The sequence below is a fragment of the Labrus bergylta genome, chromosome 24 (assembly GCF_963930695.1).
Source record: "Labrus bergylta chromosome 24, fLabBer1.1, whole genome shotgun sequence".
In the NCBI taxonomy this organism is placed as follows: domain Eukaryota; kingdom Metazoa; phylum Chordata; class Actinopteri; order Labriformes; family Labridae; genus Labrus; species Labrus bergylta.
Genome location: NC_089218.1, coordinates 5,273,856 through 5,294,311, shown reverse-complemented (window position 1 = coordinate 5,294,311; position 20,456 = coordinate 5,273,856). Strand labels below are relative to the sequence as shown.

The following is a 20,456-nucleotide window of genomic DNA, read 5'->3' as shown; positions in this document are numbered from 1 at the left end:
TTCTCTGAGTCTGTTTTGTCATTCACTGATTCTAAACCATTGTCCGCTAAGCCAAAGAGGGATTGTCTTACCTTAAGCCTACACAAAAATGTGAGGGGGGGTAAGTGTGTGTTTAGCAAGGGAGTGGATGAATGAAAGAAGGAAGTTGAGGACTGACCATGAAAAGGGTCTGGTAGCTGGCGATCATCCTCTGCAACACGGCAATGACGGCCGTGCTCTCCTCCGCCCGGGCCATGCTCTGGACGCTGAACTCTTTGTCCGAGGTCTTCTGCTTGTGGAGCAGGTTTGGGCCGAAGATGGTCGCTAGGTTCAAAGACGTCATCTTGTTCCCTGTGATCTGCATTTGGAAAGACCAATAATGGGACAAAAGTTCATGCTTAGCCGTTGAGGAAGTCTTAAACTGGTCCCATTGGACAAGGCCTACTGGGCTTTAGCAGCTTGAGCCCTTAGAAACAAACCTCCTCTTGCTATCTCCTGTCTCCCCACCCAGTTTCCCACTGACATTGCTATCATCTCATGTTGGTTTTATCACCTCTCCCTCAACCATTCTGTATCTCCATCACATCCGTCCTCTCTGGTTTTGCCAATGGGCACATAGGGTGAGTCGGCACTGGAAATGTTGGACACTATGACAGCTGAATCTGTTCCTACCATGAGTGTTGGCTGATGGTGTGCATCCTGTGATACAACCAGCAGCTAAAGTTAAAGGCCTTCTTTTTTTAGTGATAACTTTCTTTCCCAGCTTCCTTTCCTTTCCACTCCCAGTCCCAAAGGAGAGATGGGAGCCCCTAGTGGTCAAACGTATGAATGTGTCTCTTCAAGCCAAAACATACTTCCATCTGTGCACAAACACGCCAGGACACACCCCTCTCCCCTCCCCCTCTCACACACGCTCAATGAAACAAGAGTTTCTCTTCTCCACACACACATTCATGAGTCCATGACGCGGGAGTGAATGGCTAAACGGGGATTGGGACTTGGACGCGTGTTGAATATTGTTCAACTTTTGCAGAATCGTGTTTCCAGCCTGATGATTTAGTTATAGTTTGATGGGGCATTCTTCTGAAAAGGTCCAGCTGGAAGGTTCTTGAGAGCGTCATGTTTTTCAGTCGAGCTTTGGGTGCGTCTGGCTGCTACACCCAATTTCATGCTGTTTCAGGCCTAATGTGCCTGGAGGAATATACAAACTGCACAAACTGATTCTTATCACTTCTAGGGTCATTTTCTCCCAATGAGGTGGAAATGCAAGGCAAACAGGATGCTTACAAGCTGCCTGAAATGTGCTGGCACTGGTTTGTAGGCGACTAAAACTTCAATTTGGATGTTTTGGACTGTTTGCACCAGGGTTTTGCCGAGATGGCGCGTGCCCTTCCCCACTGGGTCTGTTTCTGAAGCGTGAGCGCAGCCCGGAGGCAGCTGCAGGGACTGCGTCGCTCTGGAAATTGGGAGTAAGACATCTCTTAACGCTCACCTCCTGTCCGTCTTTGTCTTGCCGATCTTGAGCGTGGTCGGTCACTGTGGACAGAAACTCCAGGAGACGATGGAGGGTATCGCTGTTGCATGCTGGGAGCAGGTAAACCAGTAGCTGTGTGACTGTCGTCTGCTCATCGTGATCCAACACTGCAAAGGGGGGGAAAAGGACGGATTGGTTGCAAAATCAAAACTGAGATGAGAGCAGGAGAGTGAGCAAAGGGATAAGAGAAGCTAACGCTAACATGTGGTGTTGATGAAGGCCGTGTAAAGCTCCTTGGTAAGAAGAGGGTCGGGCATGTCCCTGAGGAACTCCTTCAGCAGAGCGGCCACGTCATGGATGCTGTGCTCCTCTTCCAGCTGGACGTCGACGCCCCGATCAAACTCCTCACGCAGCTAAAAAAAGAAGAGGGGAGAAGCCGAGGGAGAAAGAGAGGAAGACGGCAAATGAAAAAAAAACATCCCCCACACATAGAACAACGGAAATTATATTCCATGTGGCGCACACACCCACTTCGACTCACTTCCTGTAAGCCCCCCACCCCTAGTGACCTCGTAGGGTTCAAACTTGTTTTACAAATCTTTTCAATGTGACCCTTGGATGACTTCCACAGAAAAAAAAGTCTATTATTGGCCATACACTTGTAATTTGTACTGCATATTGACCTTACTTTCAGAGTAAATTAAGTTAACAAATCCTCATCTCACAGGAAGCTGACAGTGGTGGCAATTGAATAAATGTTAACATTAGATTATATAAACACAGAGCGGTGGAGAATGAAAATAGATTGAACACTTGTCACACATGATATACAGATGTGTGAAAAATAACAGCTTGATGAAGAGAGTTTACAATACAGTCCAATAATGATAAACATACACAGGCGCCGAACGCTCAATCTCATGAAGCACATTTTAGTGTCCAACCAAACGAAGCGAAAATACTCTGGGCTTAACTGGGAACATCTCGGAGGTACCACCCTAAAGTACCTCCAGGCAAAAACCTGCTTTCCTTGGCACTTAAAAAACAATCAATCAAATCGATCTTTCTTGGGAACATGGCTCAATCAGTCTCTATCGAAAACCAGTTTCATCAAGTGATTGAATCAGTTAAAACACAGTGATTGCATATTTTTTTATCTGGGGGTTAGTCTTATCCTCTTTTCCAATGTAACACCAACTCTGCTTTAATTAAGCGACTTTTAGACGTCTCTCTGGATGTGTTCTTTGAAGCCTTGCATGTGTATGTGGATGAATAAATAACCTATTCTCCCTGAGCAACAAACAAACCTCTTTCGAGCCCTGTGGCTGCTACTAATGGAAGTCAGTGTAAACACAGTCATCAGAAAGAATTATGTGAAGAACAATGTAGCCCACACTGATTGACCCATGATTTTTCACCCTGTTTTAACATATTCTCTTGTGCTCGATGGGATCAAAGGTAAAATATAATAATAGGTGTAGGAGTAGGCTGATCTCACAATTGAGCATACGTAACCAAACGGCATCAGTGTATATATATCTGATAAGTAGTATGCCTTTGAATTTGTATTTTTTTGCATTAATTCAGTAGCAAAAGCACAAGAAGGAGTTTTGGCACATTTGCCAACAAAGCAACACTTTGGTGGACTGTGTTGGTTACCACACAATCGTTTCTTGGATAGGAGGTTTTGTTTGTTGCTGTTGACTCTCAGATGGAAAATTAGTGCGAATAACATTCATCACGTGCATAACTCATCCCACTTTCTGCAAATATAGCCTCTGATTGTTGTGAGATTGTTGTGAACATGGCATGTTCTTAAAAAAAGCCACTTGCAAAGGAGCATTAGAGGCAAATGAGTTTGATGAGTATGAAAAGGATACGATGCTGTTACCTTTTGAAACACCTTTGAAATTCTATAGTGCCACACCATAAATTGACCCAATAAGCTCACCAAAGTTGGAACCAAATTGTTTGCACATGGAGTGTTCTTGGCTATCCAACCAATATCAAACCAAGGCACCAACGTGCCCTCTGTTTCCATTGGGCATGAGGTCCTTTAAGGGGTTACTAATATGTTGGTGTAGTGCCCTTTCAAAGCTCTCCACAGGGCCCATAATGTATAGATGTAGCTACCATGGCGTCTGTTTAGTATCAACATTTGCTTCCCAGATGGTATGCCCAATCAGGCCCATTGGTATTCCTCTTGGTGGCTCATGTTTGCCCCAACACTAACCCAATTTAAAGTCCATTCCGAGCCTATTCCCAGTTAAAGCTTGGACGTGTTGAATTTGAAGAGAGTTCTTGTAAAAATGTGTACCTGTCGGACTCTCTTCTTGGAGCTTCCCACTCTGAAGATCCCTACCGTCTGCAAACCTGAGTGGAGACAGAAAATAAATCAACTTTAAAGTATACTTGAGGAATTGTTGTCTTTGTTAGAACTACCAGAGGGTTAAAGACTGAATTAACATAAAGTGTTAATTGTAGCGTGGTTTGCTGTGGTGAAGTATCTGCTCACCATTTTTCTCAATGTGCTGGCAACAGCTGTCGACCACCCGCGGCACCTGCCGGTAAATGGGATTGAGGCTCAGCCTTTTGTCCCGATGCTTCTCCTTCTTACTTGGGGTCTCAGCAGGGAGGGAAAGCTGCAAGGCTTCCAGCAAGCGGGACTGGTTGTCATCCAGGTCTGTGATCGAGTCTACCGACATGCCTCCCTGCAACACAATCATGTACTTCATCAGTTTAAGCTGAAGATGGCCCGATTCCTGTTATGGAGCTTAGACTTGGATATGACTTACCCTCCTGCGTGCTCGGGGTGCAGCCTCAGGCGTGTTGGGTGACGTTGACTCATTGGCCGTCTCTGAGGTGGAACTCAAAGAGGAGTTACTACTGGACAACTCTTTAGTGGACGGCCTCTTGGTGGCAAACTGCGGAACAGATGAACCAAGACTTAGATTTGGCTTTTACTTCATACTATACACACATACTATCCAGAACGAGATCTCACCTAGGGTGAACCAAACTCTGGTGAACTTGGAAGCGAACTGAGACTGCCCCGTTTTGACTTCGACCAGAGTTCAGTTCTTTGGTCACTTTTGGCACTAGTGTTCATTTGAGCTTTCACACCACCAAACAAACAATCCAACAAAGCCTACCAGAGTTCGTTTGAAATGGACCAGACGGCTTAGGTGATTGCACCCTTAATGTTAACAGAGGGAATCATCTATGAAAACTCCACTCAGTAAAATGGATATAGCATCCTTGGTATTTTCAGTGGAAAAAATTAAAGTTAAAATGGTGCAGCGTATAGGTCAAATATTCCCACTGGTGCTCGAATACTCTGGGAGAGGATTGCTTTCTTAAAAAAAACATATCAAGTTAAGCAGGGAAACAGCCAGGTCCAAAGCATCAGTCTCCTAGCGATGGCAGAGGCAATTATTCGATTGAGTTCAGACTTACCTGTATAATGGAGGAGACGAGGTCTGAGGAGTCCTTGTGCTCCTCGCGGGGCGGAGGGTCCTGACGATAGCCGTCCTGACGCTGCCTGTGCGTCCTGTCATTGGCGATGACCTGGGAGAGGGGTATACTGAAGGCCTGGGGTATGCATTCTGGGGAAAACATCAGGAAGAGAGGATGAAGAACGTGAAAATGAAGGCAGGAAATCAAGAGTCGAAGATGGCTAAACGAAATGACAAAAGAACAAAAGTAAGCCGCAATAGGAAGTTTTATCGTAAGACAACCAATTGATTTCACTGCCTTCATTGCACAAATTCATTTGCAATGTTTCTATACTGAAAGTGTTTCAATGTATTTGTTCAATTAATACAGTCTCCAGGAGTTTGCTTGCAATTATTGGTCATTTAAAACAAGAAATGACCCAATATCAGATGCCTAAGCTTCTGTTGTTGTTGCTGTGGTATCAAAAACCTTTGATTTTTCTCCGATCTTATCAAAGTTTTAGATACTGTAAGTCTGACAACCCTATAAGCAACTTCCAAAAATAGTTTTACAACTCTGTAACTCCAGAAACATCAAACATATCTCCATTTAAAGTCTTTATCACTGGCCTTTTACACATGATAAACGCCTCCAAACACATTTACTGCATCAATAAAAGCTCCTACAGGGCGACAGCATCTGTTTTCCAAAATAAGACATCACAGAAAGCAAGTTCAAGCTTTGACAGACCACTAATTCTAGTCCTTTTCACCATAATAACACAACTCTGATGATTCTCTACCACAGGCAAATGTCTAAGTCTCCATGGAGGCCAATTTTTAGAATCCTCTCAGCGATGAAACATCACAACCAGCATGTTATCCAGCTCTTTTGTTCCATTTTACTCATTTGGAGGAATGACGAAAGACAGTGTTGAGTTAGCTTTGGCAAGAAGTTGCAAGTGACATAGTTAGGCAAGAGTTTATACAAAGGCATTGCAATGAACTTGGAGCTTGTTGCAGATATGAACAAGGCTAACTTCAGACAGAAATGATGTCATACTGGGCCATCATAGGCGATATATTCCATTGGACTCCCAAAAGCTGGAGCTAGCTGTTGAGAAAACACATGCCCAGCTGTTCAATAAATGTGTGTGTGGCCATGTATGTGTGGGGGGAAAGCAGTCAAAGGAAAACTGAGGACGAGAACTCAAAAATACATTCCATAACCACAACTGGAGCGCCGCGGTTCGTGAACAACATGACCGCTAACACTGTGACACAACAAATTTGTTCTGCAGCCTCGTTGGGCTTATGTAACCTGAACACAGACATGCACATACACTCTTGCACAATCTGGATCCCATAATGTCCGATGCACTGCCAACATATTGCTCAGCACTTCATCCACAACCAGACCATATTCATCAAGTCATGTCAGATTTTCATAAATCTACATTTTCCAGGCCTGCAGACACTGAGGGAACAGCACAGCAACTTTTTCTTCTTCATGTGTTTTCTTTGATGCAATTAAAGTCCAAGCAGAAAGAAAGTTGTAATGGCCTTGGGAAGTTTTAAATAACATCAAACTTTTGTTGTGCACAGTTGGTTGAGTTTACAACATGAAAAATACGGAACTATAAAAACACTTGCCTGCTTTAAAGTGAAACACAAGGCTTTTTCTTTCCCAGGGACCGTGAGAGAAGATTGAACTAAAAACTAATTTGGCAGGTGAAACCACAGCTCCATCTGAGCCATCTGTTTATGGACGAGCAGGACCAGACATGGACTCAAGAGGAGGGAAAACTGGAACATTTACATTACATAATATATAGAACTGAAAGTATTTGTTCAGCAATAACTTTTTCTGAAAGTTTCCTGTATCCCCGGATATCTATCCTGCCACTGTACTCACAGTTGCCTCATTTGCCATTGGAATGATCCACTTCAATGTAGCCAAAGCATGTGCAGTATGTTCAGCCAATGCAGCTGTAGCATACTGAAGGATCCTCATCATCTTAATAATCTTAACACTCAGAGCTTGGCAGCTGTTTCTGGTACTTAACTCTAGCAGCAAATAATTCCAAGCTCATTCCAAGGCTAACAAAGATGGCACCAATGGAAGTCCAATTTGTGTACTGGGGGATTCAAAGGTATTTTTGCGTGCTTGACAGCACTATTTAACTTGGCTTTTGGTTCAATTTCTGAAAATAATCTGAATGCTGTTAAATCCAGGTCGCACTCGTATGTAGGAAACAGTAATGCCTTAAAACACCAAACTGACTTTAATGTTGGAAGCAGAGGGTAAGATATGTGCTATTTGGCGCCAAGTTGACAGTCCATTTTACAATGGAAGTGAATGAAAGAGGATGCTACAGTGCTTGGGTTGCAACTCTAGGTTTCACCAAAATATAAAGCCATCTGTTACAAGTAATTTAAAGATTTTATTGCATGAAAAAGGCGATATCGGCATCGCCCCCAAAAATCGGTCGCCTGATTTATATTAGCCGTTCCTGTCAGTCACTTGAGAATACTGCAGGTTGAGCTACAATCTGCAGTAGTGTGTAAATTTCTCACATACCAATGACTTGATATCGTAATCAAGGCATGCATCAGTAACCACATTCTCACAAACTTGAGAAGAAAAGCTTATTTTATCTCCTGCTTCTCTTTGCAACTGCACTCCTCTTTCTTGTCTCTTTCTGCCAAATTTTCTCTTCATGCAGCAGAGTGGCTGCTTCTCAGAGCCGGTCCCCTTACAAGGAGTCCCTTCACTTTAAGCTAAATATAAACTGTCAAAGCCCAGTAAGCAGAAAGTGTGTTTTTATAACCTCGCTGTTCACCTGCCTGAGGTGCGGAGACCATAGTCTGGCCTTCTGTCTCACTGAAAAGCTGGTGTTAGAGTCGTGACAAGGACTGGGAAAAAAAACAAAAGGGAGAACAAAAAGAGAAAACCCTGTGAACTTGTATAAAAGAACTTGGCGTACCTTTGTCTTTACTCTTCTCTTTCGCAAGCGAGTCCAACTTCCTTCTCAACGACTTTTTCCTCTTCTGTCCATCTGTGCCGGAAGAAAAACAAGAAAATAAATCAGGGGTAGCAAATGGTTTCCATATCTGCCGAATCTTATCTCGTTTCTTTCTAATAAGCTTACATCAGGAATGCAGACTTCGATTAACCACAGGGGAGAACCTGTCTATGAACTCAAATCCAGTTCACTGAAACATCAGACAGGGTCAGGCTTTGGTCAGATGATTGTGTTAAATCGCTTATATAGTTTATCTACAAGGGGCTGATATGTGTGAAGGGTTAAAATAAACAGTGTACTGTAATACCATAGTTGCACGCCAATGTTTTTTTTTTTAACCATGTTTACTGTGAAAAATACATTTGTAGTCTTCATACTACAACCCGACCGATTCATCAGTCAGCCGATAATACCGGCCGATATTATCATAGCCAGTGACTTTCAATATCGGCTAATTTTATCTCAGACATGCGCAGATATTACTAGATTTAGTCACCAGTCAAATGCTATTTAATTTAAGTTTCATTGTATTACACTAGCACTTCTCTTTCACCAGCAGAGGGCGCTATATGGATTAAAACAAGCTTTATCGCTCTCCAAAAATTCTCATATCGGTCGGGTCCTAAGTTATACCTCAACATATTCAGACCTTTTTATTTAACAGTTAATATTTTTAACCCTCTCTTTGATTATCATTGTCGAATGGAAAGGCCAAGTATACTGGCAAAATTGGAACCTGAAAACTACTGTCGGGACAAAATATCAAAACAGCCATATATCACAGTCCTGACTCGTGTTATTCAAATGCAAATGCTCTCAGCTAATTTCCCTAACGACTGGACACCACATAATTGTTCCATTTCAGGCTGTTGCTAAAGGGTTTCTGATATTGTTGCAATGCTACCTACAGGGCATCTGTCTTTTCAAGTGGTCTCGGTTATTAATGTTACAAGTCCTACTTTGAAAACTAGAAAGTAATAACGTCTGACGCAACAGGAAACATCACTTGTTTTTCAAAAAAAGATCCCTCAGTTGATCCAAAAGGGAGGTTTTTTATGCATATGTGAGCACTTTAGATCCAGGTTTGTTGGACTGAAGTGCACTTAAAGAAGGAAGGCCACTTTGTCAGCCGTCCACATGATGGATGACTCCTGATTAATGATCAGGAAGATCTGGAAATCATGGCACAGGCGACTTGAAAGCCTCAGACTCCTCGTCTAGGGGGCCAGGATGTCAGTTTGTGAAACCTCAGCAAACTTCCGATGCTATCACTCAGTCACTTTGTTCTGTTTGGTGTCTGGAATCCAAAACCAACTTTGTACAGATCATTTTGGACCCATGCGGAGATGCATGCTTTGGAGTAATGGTGCAGCAGCCTCAGTTTGAACCCCCAGATGTTCCCTCTGCTGTATCAAATGAGTCACTCGTGAAACTCTATCCAACTCCCAACATACATTTTGATGGTAGCATTTGCCGGTTACGTCAATGAGCAGGTTCAGTTTCAGCATGTGTCCAATTTTATCCACACATCTGAACCAGTCTGACTTCGCTGCTTGTCTTTTGATTATCAATGTGCTGCCATTGTGGTGATATATTTGGAAACATTAAGGAGTCCAAGCTGAAAGAAAAACTCACAGCTTGGAAGTGAAATCTTTGGAGAAAAATAGGTGGGAAGGGGTGTGACACTGGAGAAAGAAAGCAGATGTTTTGATGGAGACTGAAGGCAGAGAGAGAGAGAGGGGAGAAGCAGAGATAGGAAATGGTTTGGATTTTTGACGGATGGCTCTCAAAGCCGTACGGAAATCCCCCAAACCTCCAAAAAACCTCCCCCACCCCCAACCCAACTCCCAACCATTCTGATGAACCTTTGCTTCTTTTCTCATCACACCCTCATCCCATCTCATTATGTCTCTCTTGGTTCTGTTTCACTATAAACTCTGTTTTTCGCTCTTGGAGAAACTCTAGAAACATGACCCTTGGCGCCCCGGGTAAATATGAGAAACAGCGGGGCTTTAACGCCCACATTAGCGGCGCTGAAATAGCAATCACACATATACACACTCTTTCTCTCTCTCTTACACACGAGTTGAAATATTTCCCTAGCAAGCACATGGCAGCCGTTAGGGGCTCTGGAATTCATAAGCAACACAGACAAGTACGTATTAAATCATGCTGGGGAGAGGTTTAACCTTCAGCTGGAATGCGAGGCCCTGGATAATCCACGGGCTGCACTATAGTGCTGTGGCGACTGCCAATCCACTCCTATACAGTGTATGGAGAAAATGCTGCTCGCTGTGCATTGTGTAAGCTAGAAGTGACCCGTCTGATAACAGGATTTGGCTCAAAGTAAAAGCCCAAGGTCTGAAAACATAGCACCCGAATAATCAGGCAAAATGTAAACAAGCCAGTTGCTCGTTGTTCTAATCAAGTTGGTTTAAAAAAAGGTACAATCGAGCTGTCTTGAGATGATAAATGAGAGAGGGAGGCAATAATATTATTTCTGCTGCATAAAAATTAGTGCGGCTAACCTGGGGGGTTCTTCAGTACTCACATTGTTAAAACTGTTGAAGCCTCTAACCCTGATGATGTCATCTCCATTTGAGTTTTTGTCTTCAAGAGGAGAAAGTATTGAGACTTGAGCATTTTACCAGGAAAGGGAAAGCTAACAAGGTTGCTTTTTAAGGGGATCTGCTACTGTTTCACATATGATTCAGCTTTTTTGGAGCTTATTGAGCATTATTTGGTCTCTGCTGATTCCACTCCTTCTTATTCCAATGCGTTATCACCATATTCCCAAATTCAATCCTGTCTCATCCTGGTCAACACATGATCTATAAAAGCAGATATTCACATTAAGTTTTTGATGTCATTCATTTCACTGTAAGTAGCAATGTGCTCACATAGTTGTGATGGTTATTAACTTGTTTTTATTGTGCCCCCTCATTTGTCTGACCTCAGTGGTTCTCAGACATTTCCACTCCAATTTTTGGAGTGACACTTAGGATGGCCAATCACGGGGGCCCAGACCGTGCCCTGGCCACTCCCCTGCCTTGACCCTGTTATGTGTCCAAGCCACCCCTGGGAGTTTTGCCCCATAGTTTGAACCACTGCCTCACTTTGAGTACGATAGGTATACATTGCTTTTTTATCTTAGTGATGCATATTTTTAGCATGGGTGTTCCCGCTGGGAAACAAACCACATGAAGTCCACCAGTTTCCGTGCAGTGGTCTGCCGAGTTCTGCTTTAGCTGGATTCATTTGCCTAATTTAGTCATTTTCCAAACCTTTACTCCCTCATTGGACCAAAATACAGTTGTTTAGCTTTAACGTAGCAGCACAGGAACAAGACTTTTTAAAAGGGTTTACATGGGGACTTGTTGGGTGATAGAGTGCACTCCGCCCTTAGCTGCTGCAGAAAGGGAGTCGCGTGTCATTATGAGCAGGGGGAGTCAGCAGATACCACGTCCAACAGGAAGCACCCGATCCCAATGTGAAGTGGTTTATATCTACACCCATGTGTTGTCACGACTTCCCCAAACACAGATCCAACACGACTTCCCTTAGATACACTCGAGGCGTGACAGGAGGATGTGGTCAGAGGCTTTACTTTATGGGACACTTGAAAGTAGATGCAGTTAGCTTACACAGCAAACCGGAGGGTTAAGAATATCAAAAGAGTGGCGTTTGAGAGATGGAGAAGTTCCGGACTTAATCCCAAATGGGTTTGTCACAGTTAACAGCCACGTAAAAGTTTAGGTCTTGAAAGCCTGACGTTATCGGAAGTTTGCTGAAGCAGTAAATGCCACCCATCCCGAACTAACATACATAAAAATGACATAACACTATTGAACTTTGCTTTGCAACATGCGTAAAAAAAAAAATACTCATTCCACAACCTTTTGGCATGGTTATCTGACATCCAAGGTCATAGTCCTGGTGCAAGCGAGTGTAGGCCACTTCCTGCAGCTTGGCCCTCTCCAGCTCCGACAGACTCTGGATAGCGACTGGCGTCAGACGTACGCTCCGCCCCGACAAGCTGCTCCATGTGAAGTCACCCTGGGGTGGGAAAAAAGTAACAAAAAACTATAAGACGAGAACGTGCAAGTTTTTATGTAACCTGTTTTTGCTGCTTTCCATCTAAAAAAGAGATCATGAGTTCACAAAAATGTTTAGCTCATTAGTTGCTAAAAGCCTTGCTGATTTAGCAACTAATGCTAACAGGACATGGCACTAGGAAGCCACCATACCACTGTTTTTTTAGCTTTCCATATGGAAGCAATGCTGAGGAAAGCCCAAATTATGAAGCAAGAAAACATTTTTCACAACTAAAACCTGCAGAGTAGCGTTATAATTCTGTCCTTTTTTTGTTTCCACTATTACAGTCTATAATAAGGATGAGGAAAATACAAGATTAGGAGGCAGAGTAAGGGCAAAGAGTTGGCCTTTGCTTTCTTTAAATAATAAAGACAGTATGGAAAAAGCTTTTTTTTAACATGATGGTAATCAACGATGAGCTTGGGGGTAGATTGTATTCAATAAAATGTAGAACCAGTAATTACAATCATAAAAATTACCGAACTAATATGACAAGCTGGAAATCTACAAGTTTGCATTCATAACGGAACATAATCCAAACCAAATGTGCGAAATCAAATAACATACTTGGGGGAGATAAACTGAGATATTGCATGTGTGTAGGAAAAAGTTTGGTCCTTCTCTTAAGAGCAGTTGAGGACATGGCAAGGCCTCAAACTGATGGATTTGCAATATGTTCTCTGCGCACATTAAACAGCATTAAGAGCGCAGAGCATATGTGGAGGAGGAGATGTAGTTACGATAGGGTATAGAAAGTGCTCATTTTTCATCCCCAGGCAGGTTAACATCGCAGCTTTTGGCTTCATCTCTGATCAAGGTGGAATAGATTGAAGTGAATTCAAATGAATTGCCTGAGACCGCTTTGAACACTCGAGTCATCTGAATCACTCGTCATGCATTCCTTTCCCCGTCTACAGCGAGAGAGGAGGTCAGAAAGAGGGAGAGGTTAAGACGGAGGGGGAAAAAGAAAAGCGAGGAGACACTGCTGCAATTTATCTAATGCCTTATCCAGACTGAGAGCTTACAAGTCTACTCTAATGTGTCTGTGTTCATGAGCTCTTGATTTTGTTCGGCTGCAAGCGGAGCAAAACCGTTTTGCGTCAGTTTTTATCTTGAAGAAATAAAATTCCATCCTGTTGACCTTTTGGAATGATGTTTACTCGTCGAGTCTTCTCAGACAGCTCTGAGCAACTCATTTAACACTGCAACCCAACAAACGGCCCTATGCATCAAAATGTGAATCTTTTGGTGTTCCTCTGGGTACACATGTTGGCTTTGTATAGTTTAGTGTTTTGATGAGGTGTAAGGTTGTTTGAAAAGCGGAAAAAAAGGCCACTTGGTTGTCGTTTGGGGGAAATCAATGACCATACTGTACTGTATCATATTGTCCTGCATGGTAACATACTGTAAAAAACAAACATGAATTTGCTTTTCACGCTCAAGCCTCCATCAGCACCTCCTGCTAACCCTCTTGTTAAAAGCCCCCCTCTCGGTGTAGTGAAGCAACAGGGCTGTCATTCAGCCATGGGAGGGAAACAAGATGTTGACAGAGGCAACCTGTAGAGCCCTCTGAGATTGTGTGCAGACCAGCATGTAACTAGTCCAGTGGGAAGGAGTTGCATGTTGCCCCCCCCTTTAGTAGGGCACAGCTGTGTGTGTTTTTTTTTGTACGTGCGCACTTGTGTATGCCATTCCTTATCGCTGGCCGAGGAAGCCCTTTTCCCTATTGCTTGACCTCACTCGCAGCGTGAAGGGGCACACTCGCAAATGCACATGTACATACACACACGCCGCAAAAAGAAAAGACAAACAGTTGGAAAAGTTAAATCGGAGGCCTCTGCTCGGTCAGGCTGGTTCTGCCCCGTGGGGTTCTGAAGGGGATGGATGAGCTTCAGTTCTGAAGTGTCAAACTACGAAAACCCCTGGAATGCTGATAGAAGAGGGTAAGACGAAGACTAATTCCTGATGCCACTGCTGGAGTCTGGCCACAATGAGCTGAAAGCCGATGTGACCTACAGTGACTCTATTCAAATTTACAAACCGAGACGTTCCAGAGCCAACCTGCATGGTTTAACTTTTGACAAAGTAGCCTCTTGTGCAGCGATTCTTTTCTTGCCCTGGCTGCAACCACTAAGTTATCCTTTATATATATTCCTTTCACAAGCACTGTTTGTTTGCTTTTTAGCATGATCATGCATTCAGATAGTAACATAGCACACTTAAGCTGGCTACAAACGACTATTTTCAAACCTTAACCGATTGTGAAAAACTGTGAGACCAAAGACTTAATGACAGTGTCGATCTCTTTTTAATAGAGCTTTGGAGACGGATTATGATCGTCTTTAAGAAGATGTTTTGTATTGGGAAGAGGAAGTCATCTGTTGGACAAACTCGTATTTGTTTTCTTTTACAAACATTAAAGACAATAGATGGCATTGTGGGAGTCTTACACCAAAACAAGTCATGAGAAAAACATTGGTATCTCTATTAGGGCCCGACCGATATTGGATTTTTTGGGGCCAGTACCGATATCAATATTAGAGAGGAATAAACCTGATACCGATATATCGGCCAATATCTATCTTTGATCTGTAGAGATAGATTTAGATTTACACATGTATTGCATTCATCCTCAAATGCTAACATCGGCCGGCCGATATTATCGGCTGGACGATTTATCAGTCGGCTTTTGGCAATGGTTACTTCAAACATTGGTATCAGCCCTGATTTTCACAATCACTGCATCTCAAGTAATTACCCTTGGTAGTGGCTCTCTGGCTAGCTGTTTGGCTAACAATGCAGCTCAATTCTGTGCCCCACAACTGTTGCATTTTTCTGCTCGACACAGGCTGATTGATAAAACAGCAGGCTGCAGTACAGGGGGCAAATCCCCAATGAGTACTCATTTCATTTTGAACATATTAAGGCTGCGGCTCTCTCCAAACTGCTTGTTAGAATCAGAGTCAGAGTGAGTTTTATTGTCAGGGGACTTTGCATATAATTGGAATTAGTTTGGTTCTGGTAGATAAGGCCAAAGAAAAGAATGGTTGGGAAAATACTTGCTTAAAGTAGTCAAATTTAAGTCACTTGAGTCTAAAAATAACTAAACAAGCACACTCATCACATGTTGTGTTTTTTTCCCCAACTTTCCCACATGTCACTATAAACTCAAAATTCCCACAAAAATGCCAAGGTCACAACTTGGAGTCCAGGGTTTTCTTTTCGATTAAGCAAATGTAGTGAACAAAATATGGGGGGGAAAAAAGCTTCAAGTGGACGAAAGAACAAAAGATTAAAGCTTTGAATAAACTCTTTACTGATTAGAGCAACTGATGTTGGATCCAATTTGGCCGTGATTCATTTCAAATCAATGGCCAACTTTACATGGCCAGACATCCAAACCCTGGCCGGCAGCAAAAGCAAACACACAATCTGCTTGGCAAAGTGAAAAGTCTGTTTGAGTTCTTGATAAGAGAACTATCCTTGCTAGTAAGAATTCTAAAGTTGTCACTCTTATGAAGGCCGACAATTCATGCTAAATTCTTTGCCCATATTAGTGGTGTAAATACTTATGTTTGGGATAACCATTACCAAGCCCCATCATATTTTTATCTATCTCAGTGTTTCCCCTACCATTATATTGGGGGGGGCAGTTTTTAAGATTTATTTTTGGGCTTTTTGTGCATTTTATTGTAGGGATAGGACAGTGGATAGAGTCGGAAATCAGGGAAAGAAGTCATTTAAGGATACCTTTCCGATAGAAAAGGACAGCTGCCATTAAAAGTGACACATAAACACCAAGATTCCTTCAAGTGTTTGTGTCGTCGGGTCGCCGTGTCGGCATGTCGGCTTGTCCCCACCCCCCCAACGCTGTAAACCTAGGGGAAACACTGTATCCCATCAACTTAAACAGGATCACATGTTACAAGGCCACAAATTCACAAATGTATTCCTGCTCCTCATCTCACCAACGTCAAGCTACCGTAACAAAGAATGCCTTTGGAAAAAAAAATGCAACCAAAGCATCCATAACTTCAGCTCCCAGTGTGACGCGGACGCTTAGTGAGATGTAACACTGTTTGCATAGCCTGTATAGAGACAAATCTCGCCATGCAAGCGAGTGTCACAAATCTTTCAACTGCTAATGTTTGTCTCCAAAATATAAACCCGGTTGCTAAGCCTCAACACGACCGCCATCATCCGTTTTTTCCTCTTTTATTTATTAGAACTCTCAATCCCCCCACCCATGATGTTTGCTGGAATGGCCGAGCAGTTCTTAATCAGATAATCTGGAGTTTAACAAATGGTATTTTCTGCCACTTTGCTTCACTTAATCGAATTAAGCACAGGCAGAGATAAATCAGGATAAATAAGGAATATGCTGTGCAGGATATAAACAGACGAAGAATGCAAGGCGTGATTTAAGTGTGAAATTCACCAAAGCCAACAACAACAGCTTGGTGAAAAGTTCACTTGAACTCCCTTTAGAATTTTGCTTATATACTAGTTGCCTACATTTATCACCTGGTTTTATAAACTTAGGTAATTTTTAAGTATATTTGCTTGAATTTTACATTAAGTTAAACAATATTCAGAACAGAATATTGTGCAATCCTGCTTTCATCTGCGTTAAAGGTAACATATTATTCAAAATACACTTCACCATGCTTTTCTGACACTGCTGTGTGTCTCTAGTCTGTCTACAAACCCCCCATTATGAGAAAAGTCCATCCTCTCCGTCTTTTGCCTGCTCCACTTTTCAGAAAACGTTTGCTCAAACAGGCTGTTTGGAGATTTTTCCTTCATGACATCACAAAGGGCAGTAGCCCCTCCCCCAGGTGGGTGACACTCCCCTAGCTAGGTGTTTGTTCTGCCCTCTGAGTCTGCCTTCTCACAGTAAACAATAGGGCGTGGTGTAAGAAAGCCCGAGAAACCCGAGCCTTTCCAGAGAGGGGGCGTGGTCAGACACAGCTCATTTACATTTAAAGGTACAGACACAGAAACAGCCTGTTCTGAGCAGGGCTGAAATAGAGAGGTTTATAGCCATGATCAAATACAGGATCAGAGTGGATTTAGAACAAGAAACTTCACAGACATGTTTTGGAGAGCTCTGAGACTTATTTAGACTGGTTGAAAAGGACAATAATATGTGACCTTTAAAGTGTTTACACAATCGTAGTTTAACAATCGCTGGTGCAGCTCTACTTGTCTTTGTTTGCATTTAAATCACAAGGTGTTAAAATACATTTACAACATGCACCACTTGTTACACACTATTACAAAGTGGCACATAGTGAACCATTTATTACTTGGTGATTTACAGCTTATGATGCAGATCCCCTTTCAGTTGCTGATAGTATGTTACACACCAGGTTTACATACTGGTTTTAAATGCTTCACATGGCGGATTGATGGTTCCCAGTGAATGTTTGGCATTTAAAATGTTATGTAAAGCCTCAGTCCACAGTTTCTTTTAATTAATCACTGTTTGTGTTACTCTGTGTTCCCATCTGACAGATGTAACACTGGAGCGATTAATCACTGTGCTGACTGGACGAGCACCATGCGGTTAGATGACTAATGCCCAGTTATGACATACAGTGCACTGCAGCATGTGGTTTCTATTCTATTTCAGACAAAGGGATAAGTGGCGCACAAAAAAAAAACAGCACCTTGGGTGAAAAAATAAGAATATGTCCGTTTCTATGGCAACGCATACACAGAAAATAAAAAGATAAAAAAGGCTGGAGAAGTGAGAGCAAAATTGCCATGGTAACCCACGTTGGACACACATACACAGGCAGAGGCAAACATGCGTCAGTGTGATGCCGTCATCACATTTTACGTCAAGCTCATTTGAAAACAGAAATTGCATGTTTTTCACCACAGAAATCAATGCATTAGTCCATCCCACTGTCGGTCATTATTGCCCTTATTGACTATTTGACAGCACCATGCTATTGTGTAGCCGGTAACAAGCTTCAAAGCTATTCATTTCCTGCTCATTAATCCTGACCCTCCAGAGACATCAGCGTGGTCGTTATTGGCCTGCAGTGCTGAGACAACACATCGAACAAAATTGTGTCCCTATCCGGTCCTAAAACATGAGTGTACATGAGTGAAACAACATCTAACCCCTCCAAGAAATGTATTCACACACACACACTCGGTGCCTTCGAGTGCTGCTGGAAAGATCCTTATTAAAACCGTGTACAAGAGTAAGCAATCCTCTTTTCAGGAAAAAAAAAAAAAAAACCCTGTTAAGCTTTTAATCCACTGGCTTGAGCAATGAACACGGTGGAAATCCTGCGAGACTCCAATCAGATCTGACCCTTAGAGAAAGCTGGATCCGTGTAACACATGCCAAAGCGGAAGGCGGTCTAATTGATTCTATTCAGTCTTTGTGATTGAGGTGATACTGTAAGGCAACATTACACAACTTTTAAGCTTTGGTTCAGCAACACAGTCAGTTAATGAGTAAAAGCAATAGAACTGATTGGCGGATCACCAATGACGTAATCGTATTGATTGGGAGCGTCCATGCTACTTCTGTTTTTACCAACCCTACCAGCATGATAATTCAACTGAGGCCGACTTTTGATCGGTCTTCCAAATGGTCCTTCCAACATCTGTACACATTTTAGACAGATTGACGTCATTTTTTTCTGCATGCATTCATGTTTCCCAGAGAAAAATCTAAACTCTTGTTTGTTTCTCGTACATTTGGCGTTTATAGTTCGGCATGAGATGTTTCCACAAGTGTTGGATTGTTTGCTTTCAAGTATGGGCGATACACCCGTCCTGAAATCCTCCTGATAGTCAAGCAGTGTCATCACCTTAAAGCCTTACATTTCCGGTAAATGTCCAGTTCTTTGTTGTCATGGTATTTAGTATTTATTCCAAATGTATGCCTTTAGAGATGGACTTAAATCCAACATGATTCCATATTATCAATTTGTAAATTTCTGTGTTGGGTTGAACCAAGGTCAAGCTTTGGGTTGCAGCAGGAAGAATGTGTTACTGACTTGTAAGACAATAAAGGCAAACATTTTAAAGGCATTTTTGTCAATCCCCACCCCATAGTGTATAAAGCATAGACGTAGCCTCGGGGACATCACCCACTGGTTTATGAAGAGGCTTTTTGAAGCCTGGTTGGATTCATGGGCTTTTTGGAGCTTGTCTCATTTGGACGCTTAAGGTACTGCAGTGTGTTGCACTTCCTCATTGGCTTACTTTTTCAACAATAATTGAATTACTTCATTTCTACCTCATCATTTGGTTTACGATCACATGATATAACCATGTCGCAGACAGATGCAGTTGGTTCTAGGGGTTTAGACTTGCTGAACCCGATGACAGGTAGCCACTCAGAGCTACAGTACTTCTACTTATGCATGTGTTCTCGACAACAAAGATCATGCTGGTTGTTTTTGTATAAACTACAATCAAGGATGACATGTGTGAGGCTATTCCAGGAAGCTGGCAGAGGCCCAGGAGGAGATCACTTGTGATGGATACAGACATTAAAGGAACATGGTCAGTACATTGTGAAATTCTTCACATTGTTCTGTTTGGTTTGTTTTCTGTTACAGCTGGTTTGAAATGACCCTTGCACATAGAACCTGTGCCACGACCGCGCTAAAGAAGGAATGCACACCTATTTTTCAACACTTTCTGTGTCTCTTACAGGCTAGCGGCATGCATGCATGTAATGGATTGTTTTCACTGACCTGGAACCTCCTACAGGGTTCACATCTGCTTGTAATTACTGACCACCATCACTCGTCAACCAGCGCTGCTGCTGCTGGTGTGTGTGTGTGTGTGTGTGGTTGTGTTTGTACAAAAGAACGATGAATAAGGCTTCTCCACCTGTTTCGGGTTGTCTCTGACGCTGCCTGAGGAGAAAATAACCGCCAAATGAAGGATCCCTGTTATTTACAAAGTTTTGAACTCAATGGGGAAGTAGTTGGAAATCATCAGGGCTTGTCATTGGTTGTAAAATGTGAGGTTATCAACTTAATGTATGGGAGGTCATCCACATGGAGGGTCATGTGAGGAATTCATCTTAGTCATGGTGGTTAATGCGTAAAAAAAAACTCATTGCAATGACAAGAAAAGCTCCAAAGTTTATGAAGCTGTGGCAAATCATAAATACTGAAATAAAAAAGGTTTACATTAGGATTGCGTAAGTTGCATACCGTCTCGCCAAGAGGAGGGAAAAGAGTCCTGTAATAAAATGCACCTCCACTATTATCCAAATTATGCAACTTCAGTCCACTTCGGTCCTCTTCCAGCGTGCAGAACAGGACGCTCTGTCCCCTCTTTTTTTTTTTTCCTCTCCGAATCACATCCTGACAACAAAAGCTGTGTTTACAGCAGCCTATCGTGGCAGTCATTTATATTGTTTTAGTAAAAGGGACCAAAACGCAAAAAGCTGGCTGAACATCA

At 42.5% G+C, this 20,456-nt stretch overlaps 1 protein-coding gene across 3 annotated transcripts in view; it reads right to left on the bottom strand.

Annotated features, from left to right (window-relative positions):
- LOC109984128 (rho GTPase-activating protein 6-like) overlaps positions 1–20,456 on the bottom strand; it is a 72,885-nt gene that overhangs the window by 6,675 nt on the left and 45,754 nt on the right. For all 3 annotated transcript variants that reach the window (XM_065951748.1, XM_065951749.1, XM_020634153.3), the window contains exons 2-10: positions 11,810–11,969; positions 7,875–7,946; positions 4,910–5,058; positions 4,249–4,377; positions 3,969–4,164; positions 3,771–3,826; positions 1,716–1,866; positions 1,472–1,620; positions 158–337 (exon numbers count right to left, since the gene is read on the bottom strand). In XM_065951748.1, coding sequence (XP_065807820.1) covers positions 158–337; positions 1,472–1,620; positions 1,716–1,866; positions 3,771–3,826; positions 3,969–4,164; positions 4,249–4,377; positions 4,910–5,058; positions 7,875–7,946; positions 11,810–11,969 — 1,242 coding nt within the window. The remainder of the gene's footprint in view (positions 1–157; positions 338–1,471; positions 1,621–1,715; positions 1,867–3,770; positions 3,827–3,968; positions 4,165–4,248; positions 4,378–4,909; positions 5,059–7,874; positions 7,947–11,809; positions 11,970–20,456) is intronic.